The 16,716-nt window shown below is 43.0% G+C and overlaps 1 protein-coding gene across 3 annotated transcripts in view; it reads left to right on the plus strand.

Annotated features, from left to right (window-relative positions):
- The window catches only part of LOC114229382 (tubulin alpha-8 chain), a 75,098-nt gene extending 59,645 nt beyond the window's left edge, over nucleotides 1–15,453 (plus strand). For 2 of the 3 annotated variants that reach the window (XM_054718654.1, XM_054718655.1), the window contains 4 exons: nucleotides 8,648–8,870; nucleotides 10,267–10,415; nucleotides 11,870–12,550; nucleotides 15,142–15,453. In XM_054718654.1, coding sequence (XP_054574629.1) covers nucleotides 8,648–8,870; nucleotides 10,267–10,415; nucleotides 11,870–12,550; nucleotides 15,142–15,435 — 1,347 coding nt within the window. In that variant the 3' untranslated portion in view covers nucleotides 15,436–15,453. The remainder of the gene's footprint in view (nucleotides 1–8,647; nucleotides 8,871–10,266; nucleotides 10,416–11,869; nucleotides 12,551–15,141) is intronic. The other variant, XM_054718656.1, reaches the window with a different exon arrangement.
- The last annotated feature ends 1,263 nt before the right edge of the window (nucleotides 15,454–16,716 follow it).

Below are 16,716 nucleotides of genomic sequence, written 5' to 3' on the forward strand. Positions count from 1 at the left end.
GCATTTTTAAATAATTTTTAAACATTTCTATATATTACTATGACACAGGTTCTTATAGATTTCACTGGCTATATGCCTCTGAGCAGTGGAGGAGCCTGATAAGCAGAGCTCTTTCAGGCCATGGGTACATTTTCATAGGAAGATACCAGGGAGGTAATGCTAATGTTGAGGGTCCTTTTGGAGGGGGCTCCTGGTGACCTTGAAGGGGAGATGAAAGTTAAAAATAATTTTCAAGGAGCAAATAACTGTTGAATATAGGGCCAGTGATAGGGGAGGAGTAGGAGTATGTGGCACTGTTGCGGGGAGGAAGTAGACAAACTGCTCCTTTTCTCTTTGGCCACCTATCTGCAGCCTTGACATTTCCCCTGTCAGTGTCTTCCTGTTAGAATTTCTCCCAGATAATGAGCTATGGAAGAGAATGGGAAAACAAAGTGGGCACTGTGTAAATCAGATTCACACTCCTTAATATCTCCTACACTTGTACCCAATGTCAGTTAAAGCTCAAGTGACTTTTGACATCACTGGGTCTCCTGCAGGGAGTCTACTTACCCCTGCCATTCCTAATGTTGGTCTGTATCATCCCTACTACTGCTGTAACTGCAGAGCTACCTTCACTCAACTGATGTGAATTTAGGCTGACTCCTTGTTGTGGCTGTTTCTGATTTGCTATCTATTCTTTGTTCTGATTAATTCCAAGGGGTTGTAATTGAAGGGTTTTGAGCAGAAATAATTCAAATAATTTTTAATGAGTCACATTTGTTCTCACTTTAATTATCCCTCTATGACACTGTTGGAGCTATGTTTTACTTGCCATCTCTGACCTAGACCCTAAAGTTTAGGTGATTTATTATCCCAGTCTGACAACTAGAAATAATTTGCTGTAATAATATGCTTCCTGAAAGCCACACAGGTGGTCAAAGATATGCGGACTCGTCTCAGGTTTTCACATGGCATATAGTATTGGCCTGTGTCAGTTCCTTTCCTAGATAATGTGCCAATTTTACTGTTTTGTGATACTTCAAAAATGATTATTAAATCTACAAAGCCTCCTTCTATAGAGGACTGTGATTAGCTGATGTTAGTCCTTTGAAGAGAAAGCAAAAGGAAATAACTAGTATTAAAATAGAAATAATATAAGATTGACATAGGGAAAGGTTTCTTGCAGTACAATTAAAAGGTTGTTGAGTTTCTTTTTTTGATGTTCTACAAAATATAGGCCCCTTTTCCTGTGGAGAATGGTCGTAGGTAGCACAGATGTAGCATCTGCTCTGCCCCTCATGAGCTTATGCCTCAGACAAACAGCAATTTGTGAGACCTGCCCTAACTTTTCCTGCTTCTTGTTCATACTGCTCCTAAATTTAACTAAAATGGTCATGTTTGTCAAGGTCTTTGCAGATATTCCTTCTCCAAGAAACCAAGCCAGAAATTGTTTCTTTCTTTTTTGAATTCCCATTGCCTCATAAGCACTGGCCACTCTCCTCCTTGTTAAATAGATGTGAGCCCCCTTAGGGCAGGGTTTTCATACTAACCATCCATATGTTTATTGACCACCTGCTATATTCAAGCACTGTGGTCAATGCTGGAGATTCAGTGAGTAAACAAGGGTTCCTTGCCCTCACAGAATTTACTCCCTTTACTAGGGAATTCAGAAAATTGAGCAAACAACTATTAAATGGTGTGATAAATGCAATGATAGGGAAGAAAGGACTTGTGGGAGCACATAGTAGGGCTCCTATGTTGGTTTGTGGTTTTCCAGATTTCCTGTAGAAAGTAGCTTTTAATGAGAGACCTGGAGGATGAATAGGAATTAGCTCAGAGCTAGGTGAGGCTGGGTTCCGGGCCCGGGTGAGGCCGTGCACCCCTGGATCCAGGTGAGGCCACGCGACCCTGGGTCTGGGGGAGGCCACACGCCCCTGGATCCAGGTGAGGCCACGCGCCCCTGGGTCCGGGTGAAGCTAGATCCCGGGTCCGGGTGAGGCCGTGTGCCCCTGGATCCGGATGAGGCTGGGTCCCGGGCCCGGGTGAGGCCACGCGCCCCTGGGTCTGGGAGAGGCCACACGCCCCTGGGTCTGGGTGAGGCCACGCGCCCCTGGGTCCGGGTGAAGCTGGGTCCTGGGTCCGGGTGAGGCCGTGAGCCCCTGGATCCGGGTGAGGCCGGGTCCCGGGTCCGGGTGAGGCCGTGTGCCCCTGGATCTGGGTGAGGCTGGGTCCTGGGTCCGGGTGAGGCCGCGCGCACCTGGGTCCGGGTGAGGCCACGCGCCCCTGGGTCCGGGTGAAGCCACGCGCTCCTGGGTCCAGGTGAAGCTGGATCCCGGGTCCGGGTGAGGCCGTGTGCCCCTGGATCTGGGTGAGGCTGGGTCCCGGGTCCGGGTGAGGCCGCGCGCACCTGGGTCCGGGTGGGGCCACGTGCCCCCTGGGTCCGGGTGAGGCCACGTGCCCCTGAGTCCGGGTGAAGCTGTGCCCCTGGGTCCGGCCGAGACCAAACCAGAGGGAGTCGGACCTGCATTACCACCATTTGTCCACCATCCAGAGCTGAGGGGTCAGTGCCGACATGTACACATAAGGAACTGGTGGACATTGAAATTGGGTCTCAAAAGAACTGTTGGTCCAGAAAGAAACTCACTACAGACTGATTCATTTGCCTGTCAGCATAACTATTATTGCTCGTCTCACATTCAGTTCTTATAAGTATATCTCTAGTGACACATGATCTCGCTCATCTAGGGGAAATGATGAACAACATAGACTGATGAACAAGAACAGAACCAGAAACAAGGAGGCATCGATCGGACTATCGGGCCTCAGAGGGAGGATAGGGGAGGTTGGGAGGAGGGGGGAGAGATCAACCAAAGGACTTGTGTGCATGCATATGAGCCTAACCAATGGTTAAGTTCAACAGGGGGTTGGGGCATCTGTGGGGAAGGGTGTGGGATGGGAATGGGGGGATGAGGACAAATATGTGACACCTTAATCAATAAAAAAATTTTTTTAAAAAGGAATTAGCTCAGTACTTTTCAATACCATTTTGTATATCATAGCACAATAAATATTTGTTGTAGGAATGACAAAGTAGGTAACTTTCATAGTTATCCCAGCACTAGGTCTGTGGGAGGAATGTCTCTGTTTTCTTGAGGAAAGGAACTCCTCTATTAGGGTCTCTCTATCTTCCCATCTTCAGCCCCTGCATTGCTGGACAAAAAGGCACCAGCAGCACGCACTTCACTTCACAAAGTCCCAAGATTCAAGCTCCTCTATCATTGCATTTATCACACCATTTAATAGTTGCTCGTTCAATTTTCTGGTCTAAGCTCTACAAGCCCAGATTCAAAATAGAATTGAGAGACAGAAATAGTGTAAGAGAGAAAGCAGGAGCTCTGATTGGTTAGAGAGGAGAATCTGAAATATGAGCAAACGTATGACTTACATATCCTCTGCTGGGTCAGCTTACTCTCTGCACCCCCTCCCCCATCCTGAGAAACAGATTTCTATTTCTATTAGAGAAGGATGACTCATTTTCAAATAGGCACTATCATAAGCCACTCAGTTTCTCTCTGTGGAACTTTTTCTTGTTTGAAATTTTGCCATACAGGTTTGGCCTTGCACTGATGTAGGCATGAGCACAGCCCAGGGCCCTGGAAGTTCAGAGTATGGGTGAGGCAGGAAGTATAAAGTGAAGAACTCAGGCCAAGATCAGAAGACCTGGATTCCAGTTTAGGCTCTTTTGTTACAGAGTTGTAAAATCTTGAATCTGTTTCTTTGCCTTTCTGAGCCTTGGCTCCTTCATCTGTAAAATGATGGGGAAGGAATCATATTCATGACCCAGGAGGCCAGTCCAGCACAGGTATCCCAACCATTCTGAACTAACACAATGTTCCCGGTTATGGAAGATGGATGACCTTCCTTGGGCATGACATCTTGCCTCCCAAAGTCACCAGCTTTGGGTCTACTCTGTGCTTATCTCTGTAGAACTTCCAGGCAGGAGTATAACTGAATGCAGGTTTGGCTGCTTGCCACAAGGAAAGCCAAATTCATGAGACAGGTGCTTATGAGAAGGAAAGTAGTTTATTCAAGTGCTGGCCATCTGAGAAGATGGGGGACTCTCATCCCAAAGCCCATCTTAACATCTTAGTGCAGGCAGGGATTTTTATCAGGAGGGAGAGGGAAAGCAGAACAAAGAAATGGGGAAGGGGGGTTGAAAGTTCTCTACCCTTAAATCAGCACAGTCCATTCCAATTATTATATTGACTCTGGTCAAGTGGAGGTTCAGTTTTTATGGTTGAGAGTCACTAAGTCTCCTGGAGCCAGAATGTCCGGTTGCTGGAATCAGCCTCTTTCACTGAGGCTAACTCCTGTAATATGCTTAAAATCCTGTTAGCGATATATGACAAACTGGGCCTTTGTTTTAAGGCATACATCTTATTCCCTAATTTGGGAAGAAGCATTGTTCATTATATGTTATTTAATCAAGAAGTTTATTTTGTTGGTTAGCATAAGATGTCATATATCCTCTGTAACAGGAGGATGGTGAGGGTGTTGAGGTTAAGTGATTGAATAGGGCTAGCCCAGTGCCTGAGCTGGAGGAGCGACATGAGGAGCTTTGGACTGCTCCTTGTGTGTGTCGAGTTGGAATGCTGAGCAGGTGCTCTGATCTTAGTGCTCTATGCAGGCTCATGGAAGTTTTAATGTCATTTGTGATTTCTTTGTGTAACTTTAAAATTCTTATTTGCCCTGGCAAATGTTTTTTGAATAAATGACTAAGTGAAATGGGACAGGAAGAACCTTAAGAATAAGGTAATTATGATGAGTAGGATCCCTACCCCTGCTCCTCCTCTATTTCCTTTCTTTAATGTTTTTCTTTTTGAAAAATTTGAAAACTTCAGAAAAATATAGTAGTATAATGCCACCCATATATTATCTATATTTAATAATAATTATATTTCTGCTATATTTACCTGCTGTGTTTGTTGTGAAGTATTTTAAAGTAAAATATAGATATCATGACATTTTACCTCAAATGCTTAAAAAATGACTAGAAAAAATAAGGACATTTTACTTAACTGTATTTTCATTGTCATGCTTAACAAAATCAATTTCTCTATTTGTCTCCCAAATATTTTGATTTGTTCAAACCAGAATTCAAAGGTTGTATACATGTAGATATAGATATTTTGCTTCATAAGTTTCTTTTGATATCACCTTTATTTTTCTGAATTAAAAAGATTGGATCAATTGCCCTGTAGAATGTCCCACCTTCTGGATTAATTTTATTGTTTCCTCATAATGTCACTTATGGCTCTGATTCTTGTATTTTCTATTAAATGGAAGCTAAATCCAAGGGTTTAATGGATTAAAGACTGAGTATTTCTGACAAGAATTACTTGTGGGAGGTGCTGTGTTTTTCATGTTGTATCACCTCAAGAGTTACTTCATGTTTAGTTTTCTCATTATTAGTAGTGTTAATATTGACCCCAGCACTAGGCTGGTGACCATTGTGGTTTCTTTTACCCCTTGTGACCTATAAATAAAAGTGATTATTTAGCACTACGAATATCCAGCTCCCCATCAACCTTTCACTTTATGGTGTTGGCATCCTTGTTCAAATCAATTATGTAATTAGAAACATTTGTAATATGGCAATATTTCTTTTTTAATTTAAAAATTTTTGTTTACTGATTGATTTTAGAGAGAGAGGAAGGGAGAGAGAAACATTGGTTTGTTGTTCCACTTTTAAAAGATATGTTTTTATCGATTTCATAGAGAGGAAGGGAGAAGGATAGAGAATAGAAACATCAATGATGAGAGAGAATCATCGTTTGGCTGCCTCCTGCATGTCCCCTACTGGGGATTGAGCCTGAAACCCAGGCATGTGCCCTGACCTGGAATTGAACCGTGACTTCTAGGTTCATGGTTCAATGTTCAACCATTGAGCCATACCAATTGGGCTGCTCTACTCATTTATGCATTCATTGGTTGCTTCTTGTATGTGCCCTGACTGGGAATCGAACCCACAATCTTGGCATATTGGGTCAATGCTTTAACCAACTGAGCTGTCCAGTCAGGGCCTGGCAATATTTCTTAATATTATTCCTTCTACATTGATTAACTGACGTGTGTGTGTGTGTGTGTGTGTGTGTGTGTGTGTGTGTGTGTGAGAGAGAGAGAGAGAGAGAGAGAGAGAGAGAGAGAGAGAGAAGAGAGAGAGAGAAAGATTTTGTCAGTGACAACTGGCATATTTATTAGTATAAGACTAAACGGTGTATCAAAAAAGACCAGAACATTAATATCACTATGTTTGTGGTTTTCAAGTCCCTAAGAACTTTTCACTCTTTCCCTTATGACCTTTCACCTTCTTTAAGTATCCCTGCATCTTGTCAAAATGGGCCCAGGGAGTTCAGGAGGGAGGACTGACCAGAGACTAAGCAGCTGCAAAGGCAGGCCTGGAGGATGATTGGAGTGTGATGATGGTGATGGGTCAAGGCTCCGTAAGAGGAGGGTCAGGACCACAGAGGATGTGGTCACCTAGAATGAAGAATGAGGCTTCTTTTACGCTTTTCCAACATCCCCTCAGCTTTAGATACCTCCTTAGGAAGCCACGGCTGCATGCTAGATGTGAAAATGTAGTTTGGTCGATTATGTGCTGGTTGTGGTTAGTTCCTGGGTTGTGGTACACTGCTGTTCTTAGGCCAGAATTGAGTCCTAATATGAAGGCAAAAAATAGACTTACCAATAAAAGTGAGTGGAATGGGGACCTGAAGTCTCTAATTTTCTACTTGTATTTCTTCCAGGTAGAAAATAAAGTTATAAGGTGGAATAATGATATTGATGTTGGTAAAGATGACAACAATAACCATGGCTAACATTATTTTCAGACAAGGGGAGGAGGTTAAGTAACTCAGCCAAGGTCACACAACATAGCAAATAATTAATACAACAATATTCAAACCCAGGAGTGTGGGAAACTTTGTGAGTGAAGCCTTACCCTGGACACCAGGGTCATGGAAAAGCAGCCGGGTTGTAGTCCCAGCTTGGCTGTGTTATCTATTGGCTGCTGTGAATACCTGTACTCTAGCCTCCCCAAAGGCAAGAGCACAGAGACATGTGTAGAGTTGGTGTTTAGTTGGAAAATTTAATTAAGGAGCAATGGGTCCTGATAATCTCTGACACTTTGAGATGTCACTCAGAGTAGATGCTCTGCTCCCATCTCTGGAGAAATTCCAAGTTTCCAGGAGTCCTATACTCTGACCTGTACTCAATGTGTTTCCATGTCCAACCACATGCTCTGGAGGCTCTGTGTCTGGCTTGGGTTACCCAGAGATGGAAAATACTAGGTAGGGTCATGGATAAGAATAGAAACTTACAGATCAGGCACATGATTTCCTGCTGGGCTCTGGCGGGAGTCCTAGGCACAGTCATCTTTAACTGGTCACTGCTTCCCCACAAGTGGGTGGGTTGTGATAGGGGAAATGAAGCCCTTCTCCCAGAAAACCCCATGGTTGGTTTCTTTTCACACACATTCACATACTCACACACTCATTCTCCCCTTCTTCCCCGCAAAATAACCCTCCTAAGCTGTTGGTGCTAGGACAATCAGGTAATTGTGGCTTCATATCAGAGTAACACAGAGGTAAGAGGTAAGACCCTCTAAAGATCAGCTTTATTTAACACTTGGCCAGACATAGGCAAGGAAATAGGTTGTGGTAGCTACAAAGAAATTTTCTAACTTCTCAGAGTTCAGGAAGAGTCTCATTTATATACTCTCAATTTTCCCTTGCTGATGTACCATACCAACCCTTTATTTAAAAATAAAATAAAATACAATGAATTAAAATACCCAACAGATTTTAACATGAAATTAATATAAAATTATTAATGAGATATTTTGCCTTCTTTTTCATAATAAGTTTTGAAACCCAGTGTATGTTTGACATTTATAACATGTCAGTTTGGATGAGCTGCATTTCAGGTGCTCAGTAGCCACAGCGGCTGGAACCACTGCAGTGGACAGTGCAGACCTAGAGTCTTTGGTGCCAGAGTTTCTGTTCAGACTCTTTAAGGACCAACCCTTTCTTATTCCTATGTTTGTGATCAGAATACTAATTGTACCCATGATACATACATCCAAAGTATACTCCTTCCATGAATGTTTATCTGCTCTATGATATTTTGAGACTCTGTGTGTGCATGCATGTGTGTGCCTGCTCTCCAGGAAAGTCAGGATCTGGGCACAAATATGAATGCTACCACTGTATATGGTAGTGAATTTAGGGGTAATTTTTACTGTTATCACTGATTTGATCTTTGACCTCCTTCATCAGCACAGAAGTCTCATGGTTTAGAATTAGTCCCTTGTTTCATTTGTGCAGCTGCCCCCTTTTTCCTTTTCTTGCTACAAAGAATTAACCTCGGAAAGCAACCTTTAGAGCAAACCACAAAATGGTGGTTCTTCAAGAGCTAATTCTTAGTCCCCATGCAATGGCCCTCAGTCACCTGAGACCTCAGACCCTGGTTGTGGGATGGCATGGCTGGGGGATAGACATCCTGTGAGGTGAATGCCAGGAGAGACAAGTCCTCAGATGTGAGAGATATAGGACAGAGACATGGCTAGGTCCTAGGGCTCTCTGACCATGATTCTGCACTCTCCCCACAGAGGGAATGCATATCAGTCCATGTGGGTCAAGCGGGAGTTCAGATTGGCAATGCCTGCTGGGAACTCTTCTGCCTGGAACACGGAATTCAGGCAGATGGCACCTTTGGTGCCCAGGCCAGCAAGATCAATGACGACGACTCATTCACCACCTTTTTTAGTGAGACTGGCAATGGGAAGCATGTGCCCCGGGCTGTCATGGTAGACCTGGAGCCTACTGTCGTAGGTGAGTATGGACTAGGACCCTCCCCACAGAAAGCAACATGAGACTGTGAAGCTTTGTTCATGAGTCTAAGGAAGCAGAATTTTCAACTGGATGGTGGGGCTGGCTCAGCTAGAGCCCTTTTGCTCCCTGTGATGTCTGTCATCTCCTTGAATTGTCCATAATTGGGGAACTCACAATAGGGACCAGGATTCTTTGCTCTCCCATTACAGGTTTAACTTAACTGCAAATAAAATGCTCTCTGCTTAAACCTGTGGAGACAGATTAAATTGTCAAAATTGTTTACAATGTACTAAGGCTTAAAAATACAAAGGATTTTAGGTATTATAGGAAGGCCCCAAATAGCCAGTTTCTCGAGGTTTCTGGTTCTATAATAATTTCAACCTATTCTCACGGGTTTGATATAAGCTTGCAGTGTCTGGCACACAAAATGGAATAATAGCAGGCATTTTTCTTATAGCCAGAGGTGGCTATAGAAGCATGAACTTCACTTAAATCTTAGAAAACAGATTCAGGTCTCTCCCTGAGTTCACCCATTCAAGCACCATTTCCCTGGATCTGGATTTCCTCAACAATCAAGGGATGGATAAGCTTCACAAAGATGTCTGGGCAAATGTCTATAAGGCCTGACCACTAATTTCTAGGCACAGCTGACTCCAGGTACTTCTGCCCTTGAGAACTTGGTACAAATACAAAAAGTGCAGATTACCCTTACAGGCCACCATGCAAATGGATGCTTTCTCTAGGGGAGTAGGAGACCCCTGAAGAGAAGAAGGGGTGCAGTTGTGCCTCTAATTGGCTATGTGCCCATTTCGTGTGGACCCTTAGAGGTGAGCAGAGTCCTCTTGACAGCCTTTCCAGGGCTCATGCTCCTCTAGAACCTTTTGTTCTAAAGTATCTCTAATGCCTGATAAATATTATTACCACCTTGAGGTGGAGGTGATAGGGAACTATTCCTGGGAGAGACTAGGTAATGGGCAGATCACCCTGAATCTTTCTCTGTCTCTAGAACATTTTAATGCAAGTGAAATCAGGTTAAGTTTTGAGATAACTTTGTAGCATGAAAGAAAAAATAAGAGGGAAGCCTTGAGGGATCAAGGTAGATGGAAGGAGTGGCAATCAACTTTAGTGTTCAGTGAACTTTGTAGTTAAGGCTTTTTTAAGTTGTAGCCAGGAGAACAGCAGGCTTCTCATCACCTGCTGGAGTCACTGGCTTCTGGTTCTTTTAGTGCCTATGCCACTTTAGACTTATCTTAGCCTTTTGCACGTTTGTTGCAAGGTAGTCTGGATTCACCTTTGTAGAGTTTTACAGTAGGGAAGTGAAGACTCAGAAGGCTGTTATATGATATTCTAATGGGAAAGGAGATAGTAAGACCCAATGGTCACCCTCTCTTGGTAGATGAGGTTCGGGCAGGAACCTACCGCCAGCTCTTCCATCCAGAGCAGCTGATCACAGGAAAAGAGGATGCAGCTAACAACTATGCCCGGGGCCACTACACAGTGGGCAAGGAGAGCATCGACCTGGTGCTGGACCGCATAAGGAAGCTGGTAAGTGTTAATAAGGGAAGGCTAAAGTGGATAAGCTTAGACTCATACCTCTCTGAGCAGAATGGGTAGAGGCATGTGGCCAGAGTTATAGGATAGAACTCCTAAGATTTGGGAATTTCTGCTTATGTTCTGTAAGAAGCATTCACAGGGATAGTGCCCTTTCTTCTACCTGAACCTCATGGACTACCCTACAAGCTGATGCCTTTTTAATATTTATTGATACTCTGTGGTAGTGTCTGGGGAAAACTCCAGGCATAAGGAAGGCTAAATTCTTTGCTTGTTGGAAGCATAAGTTAACAAAGCATTAAACTTGGAAGAGAGGACAGGAAGTGATTGTTGATATATTTCAGTACTTACAAATGCCATTATGAATGTTTATTAAATATATTCCTTAATTTAATCCCCTTAATAATAATATGAAGGAGGTCACTTCCCTATACTTTACAAGTGAAGAAATGAGGGCCAGAGTGGTTAAAAAAAATGGCTCAGGTCACACAGCTAGAAAATGGCAGATTTAGGATTTAAACCAGGTTGGTTTGACTAGAAAGCTCTAGTTGTAGAGTGGTCACATCTACTTGAGCCCTCGTTTCCTTATCTGCCTAATGAAAAAGGGGAAACTTGATCAGGGGTTCTCGAGAGCTAAGGATGCCAAGTTTTTTATGTGCTCACCCTTTCAGTTTAGAAAAGGGGTTATAGTGGTCATTAGTCTCAAAACTGTCTGATCCCCAAAAGTTCATAACCACTGGATTGAATGATCATAGATTACACCCTGTGAATCTATGAAATCTCTTCATTCTGTTAGGCACTGACTTTGGGTGCTTACTGCATATCAAGTCCTTGTTCAGCATATTATGCTATTTCACTTAATGATTACAATAACCTTATGATATGAATGTATTTTTTTATTGTCCCACTTTAACCAAGAAGCAACAGAAGTCTGGAGAGGTTCCATAACTTGCTTAAATTTGTACAACTGGAAAATGTCAAATGGATATTAAAACTCAGGTTCTCTGACTCCATTTATATTTCTGAAATTGTTTCCTGAGCTACCTTCCCAGGTTGGGCTGAAATCTATAGGTCAGCAGTTTCCATAAAATCAAATGATGAAGGCAGGGGAAGTGGGTGAGGAATTGGGGGCTCTCAAAGGGCATAGTCATTAACTACTGTTGTTCTGAAACTTTCATTCCTGGTTCCACAAAGCCACTGGATTGAAATGCTCATGTACCTAGAGGCATATGCATGTATGGTTTGCTGTCCCATATTTTAGCTAGCCCTCCCAAGGTCAATCCAACTCCTTTGTGTTTCCTTATTCCTTCAAGGCTGCTTGATTTCACCCACATAAAAATGTTGAGGGATGTAGTGGGGCAGACAGAAAGATTGCCTGCCTTTGTCCGCATTAGGGTATTCTTAGAAACTTGTCTTCATGGTTTCTTCTCATGTCTTACTCTCTCAAGACAGATGCCTGCTCTGGCTTGCAGGGCTTCCTGATCTTCCATAGTTTTGGTGGGGGCACTGGCTCTGGCTTCACTTCTCTACTGATGGAACGCCTCTCCCTGGATTATGGCAAGAAGTCCAAGCTAGAGTTTGCTATCTACCCAGCCCCCCAGGTCTCCACTGCAGTGGTCGAGCCCTATAACTCCATCTTAACCACCCACACCACACTGGAACATTCAGATTGTGCTTTCATGGTAGATAATGAAGCCATCTATGACATCTGCCGCAGGAACCTAGACATTGAGCGTCCCACCTATACCAACCTCAACCGCCTTATCAGCCAGATTGTATCCTCCATCACTGCCTCTCTCCGCTTTGACGGGGCCCTCAATGTGGACCTCACCGAGTTCCAGACCAATCTGGTGCCCTACCCCCGCATCCACTTCCCACTGGTCACCTATGCACCCATCATCTCTGCTGAGAAAGCCTATCATGAACAACTCTCTGTGGCTGAGATAACCAGCTCCTGCTTTGAGCCCAATAGCCAGATGGTGAAGTGTGACCCAAGACATGGCAAGTACATGGCCTGCTGCATGCTCTACCGTGGGGATGTGGTGCCCAAGGATGTGAATGTCGCTATTGCCGCCATCAAAACCAAGAGGACCATCCAGTTTGTAGACTGGTGTCCCACTGGCTTCAAGGTGAGAGCTGATGGCACAGGGAGGAGTTAGACAACTAGAGAAGCAGAGGTAGATTACCAAGGATGGGGGAGAAGGATGTATAAACTCCAGAGTCTTGGACAGATACACAATTCCATGGACACTTCAGGCTTTATTGGAATGATATGGGAAGAGGGGCTTAAGCCAACTGTACCATTAATTAAATTCACTCATTCACTCACTTATTTAATTTATACAGGTAAGGGGGGAATTTATTATAAAGGATTAGTAAAAGAATGAGAGGGGCACTATTGAAATAAGGAGAAGACTTCTACAGCTCCTACCCTAATATCTACAAGCATCTCACAGGTCAGGCAGAAAATGGTGTTTCTTTTATAGGGAGGAGTAGACAGGCTAGAAAGAACATGTGTGGGCAAATGATATGAACAGGATAAAAGAATAGAGGTAGTTGTGATTTGACAGTATATTAGAAAATGGAGATAACCAAATTATTAAAGTTGCCAAAGAGGTGTAATTCCCTCCACTTAACAAAAGATGTGTTCTCCTAATTTATTGTGAAAAATTAAATATTCTTTTGAAGATGTGGAATATCCAGGGAAGACCCCTGGATAAAGTGCTAGTTAAACACTGAATAGTGATAAAACCACCATTTGAGTTGCACTAGCAGGGCATGCAGCTGGCTCTGAACATGTGAACTGGTTGATCACTTTGTCCTGTGTTCCATGGTCTTTAAAGAGATTCCACCAGCAAAATAACTACCACCATTTATATTAATTAGTACTGCCCAGGCCTTTAATAATTCAGAGGTTTACTGAGCACCAGACTGGAGATAGTGGTGAACATATCTCAGTTGTTCCCTGGTGGGACTTACAAAAACAAGGCACCATGTGCCAGCCTATTGGCTGACCTATTTGGCCTATGAAACTGACCTAGCTGATCTGCTGAGTAAGGAATTGTGTAACATTCTTCCTCATTGCCCTACTCATAGCTACATACATAATCTTTTTTTTCTAGATTCTGCCTATTTTGTGTGTCAGTTCTGGTTATTCTTATGAAAACAGTCACACTCTTCAAAAACTGCACTTCTTTTTTTCCTATTTCAAATGGAAAAAATAAAACATGCTAATAAGAAGAAGGTAGAAAAAATGAGATGTGACGGTGATGGGGAAATTAACAAAAGGAAGACCTCCTCCCATTCTCTACTTTATTTTAAACTGAAGCTTTGGGGTCATGTCCAGAAAGATAAAATAGTGCCATCAACTTGATTTGCTTTTCAGAAAAGCACAGGCTGTGGGGAAGTTGTTGTTGAACTTCCTCCTCTTTCATCCTTCTCAATGGTGCTTGTCTCCACTTGGTTTAGGTTAAGGAATACTATGGTTCAAAACAAAAAGTTAGCTCTAGGCAACAAGTTTTTGCTGGTCAGAGCCAGATCTAGCAAATTATGTAATGTGGCTGAGTTCATATTCATTGCCCTTCCCATTCTTATTTTTGGTATTTACTCCTGTCTTAGCATCACCTTTATCACCAAGATACCACTTTTATCTAAGAGGAATGGTAGACCTTTGTGAATCCATTTAATGGTTTAACCACCTTACCTGTATAGCCTGCTGCCACTCCCATGTATTTATTTTAAAGCTATGAATTGAAGAGATTGGCAATTAATGCATGGTGGCCTGGGTAGAAGAGGTATTTTTCGGGTGGCACTATGAATCTCAGTCCATAAGTATTATCACAGTTTGTCACTTTAGATTTCTTCCAGGTTTCTACAGTTCCTAGGCTTGGCTTTGGTTTGATATGTATGTGAGGAAAAGAAAGATTTCTAGCATAGTGGTCCCACCATAAGATTGAGTTGGATTTGTTGGTGGACCCTGCCATGCTACCAGAATTGAGAAGTAGACTTGTCCAGGCAAGTGTTTTTAACTAATTTTCTTTGCTTGGAGTCCTTGCTTTTCTTCTAAGAAGTCCCACTTCTTAGAGATACAAGGCTTGATTAACACTAACTTCATTGCCAGGCCTTTTGGATCTTTTTATTTATTGCTCTGGAATATCTCTATGACCTTTTAAACAACACTTCACCCTTGGAAGAGAAACTTCCCTAAATTTATTGACAGCATAACTAAGAGGAACTTCAAATGACCATTTGAGAAAGAATAAACTTCATAATAACTTCAAGTCTAGAAATTAATTTGCCTCTAAAAGGGAACCTATTTCCATTTTAAAGATAAACATGTGCTAGTATTATATACTCCCCCTTAACAATCTCATTCATTACCCTCATTTGTCTACTTGAATCTCTCCACAAACATCTCTATTACCAGCCCTGTTCTCCTTTTTGTCTTTATCAGTCTTTAGATTCTCTAGTCCTTCTTCTTGAATTTGCCTGTACCCAATCCCACTCACTTTTACTTTCTTCTCAGCATTTCCCTCTCTCTCTACCTCCCTGCTTCCCAACCTCCTGCCCCCCTCTTTTAACCCCTAGACTTGTAGTCCCACTCTCATGCCTGTGCCCGAGTCCTACTCCCACACCATGTGATGAAGTTGCCTCATCTCAAGTCACCCTTTGGCTACCCTGCATCTTCTTTTGTTGTTCTTCCTCTTTCTCTGTTCTCCAGGTGGGCATCAACTACCAGCCACCCACTGTGGTGCCAGGAGGGGACCTGGCCAAAGTCCAGCGGGCTGTCTGCATGTTGAGCAACACCACAGCGATTGCAGAGGCCTGGGCCCGCCTTGACCACAAGTTTGACCTGATGTATGCCAAGCGGGCATTTGTCCATTGGTATGTTGGAGAGGGAATGGAAGAAGGAGAATTTTCTGAAGCCAGGGAGGACCTAGCTGCCCTAGAGAAGGATTATGAAGAAGTGGGGACTGATTCATTTGAAGAAGAAAATGAAGGGGAGGAATTTTAAATATACATGTTCCTCATGGCTGTGCCTCTTTATTTTTGCTGCTCCACTCCAAGCACATGTAACTATTCTAAGAGTCATAGATGACACTCCCAGCTCCAGCCTGATCTCTGTCTGACACCAGTACATGTGGGATGACTGGGCTGAAAATGGATGCTATGCTCCATCAGATCCTCCCCTGGGTAAAAGCAGCTTTGTGTCATTACAGAAAATGAGAGTCATTGTCTCTGGGTTAAGGTGAAGCCCACTTACACGTGTGGTGAGGTCTGATCAGGATTTTGAATTCTGGATTAGGTTATTGCCAGGGCTGACCAACAGACCCTGAGTGACAGATGAATGATTACTCTGACACATGTTTCTGTGAAAGAGAGGGCTAAGGGAGTGCCTGGCTAGAGAAACCAAATAGCCCCATTCACCTGTCTCCTTAGGCTTTTATTGTAATAATAGCTTGAACTAAAATTAACTATTAGATACTATAAGCAATGTAAGTATCCTTGAGAAGATATGCATCTGTAGTGATTAAGCAAGGATGTCTAAAGATTAAGCATAAAGATTCCAGTAAACACCCGGGGGCTCCCATGTATACAGACTTGTTTAGAAAAATTAAGGCAGGGGTGATTGCCTTCAGCCAACTCCCCCAAGAGGTTCTGACCTTTCAGAGTTTCCTCTTTACAGACTTTCTAACCAAGTCCCAAGCTTCCCCACAGGCTATGTTCACCTTGAAACACAGTCTGTTGGTTAGGGAATGGTAAAACACTAGGAAAAGGAAAGATTTGGGCATTAGGAAGGGAGTGACACTATTTAAGAACTGGCGAATTAGTGAGAAACAAGACAGACACATCTCCTGCCTGCATAATCACACAAAGGAAGGAATGAGATAATTTCAGATAGTGTTAAGTGATATGAAGTAAACCAACAGTGGTGAGAAGTGCCTGGGGGAATACAGTCAAACCTCAGTTCCTGACTATCTCTCATCTTGAACAATTCGCTTCTCAACCTGATAACCCTTTTGTGCTGATGCCTGAATGATTAGTCACAAGTCTCTCAGGTGACAAAGGAGAGAATACATGAGTATGAGTCAGTTTACCACTAAACCTCATGTTATAAACATCTCAGGAAATTGTGCTGTGAATATTTTCATGGGTTATTATTTTTTTAAATATATTTTATTGATTTACAGAAGAAGGGAGAGGAATATAGAGTTAGAAACATCTATCAGCTGCCTTCTGCACGCTCCCTACTGAGGATGTGCCTGCAACCAAGGTACATGCCCTTCACCGGAAT

The sequence above is a fragment of the Eptesicus fuscus genome, chromosome 7, assembly GCF_027574615.1.
Source record: "Eptesicus fuscus isolate TK198812 chromosome 7, DD_ASM_mEF_20220401, whole genome shotgun sequence".
NCBI lineage: Eukaryota > Metazoa > Chordata > Mammalia > Chiroptera > Vespertilionidae > Eptesicus > Eptesicus fuscus.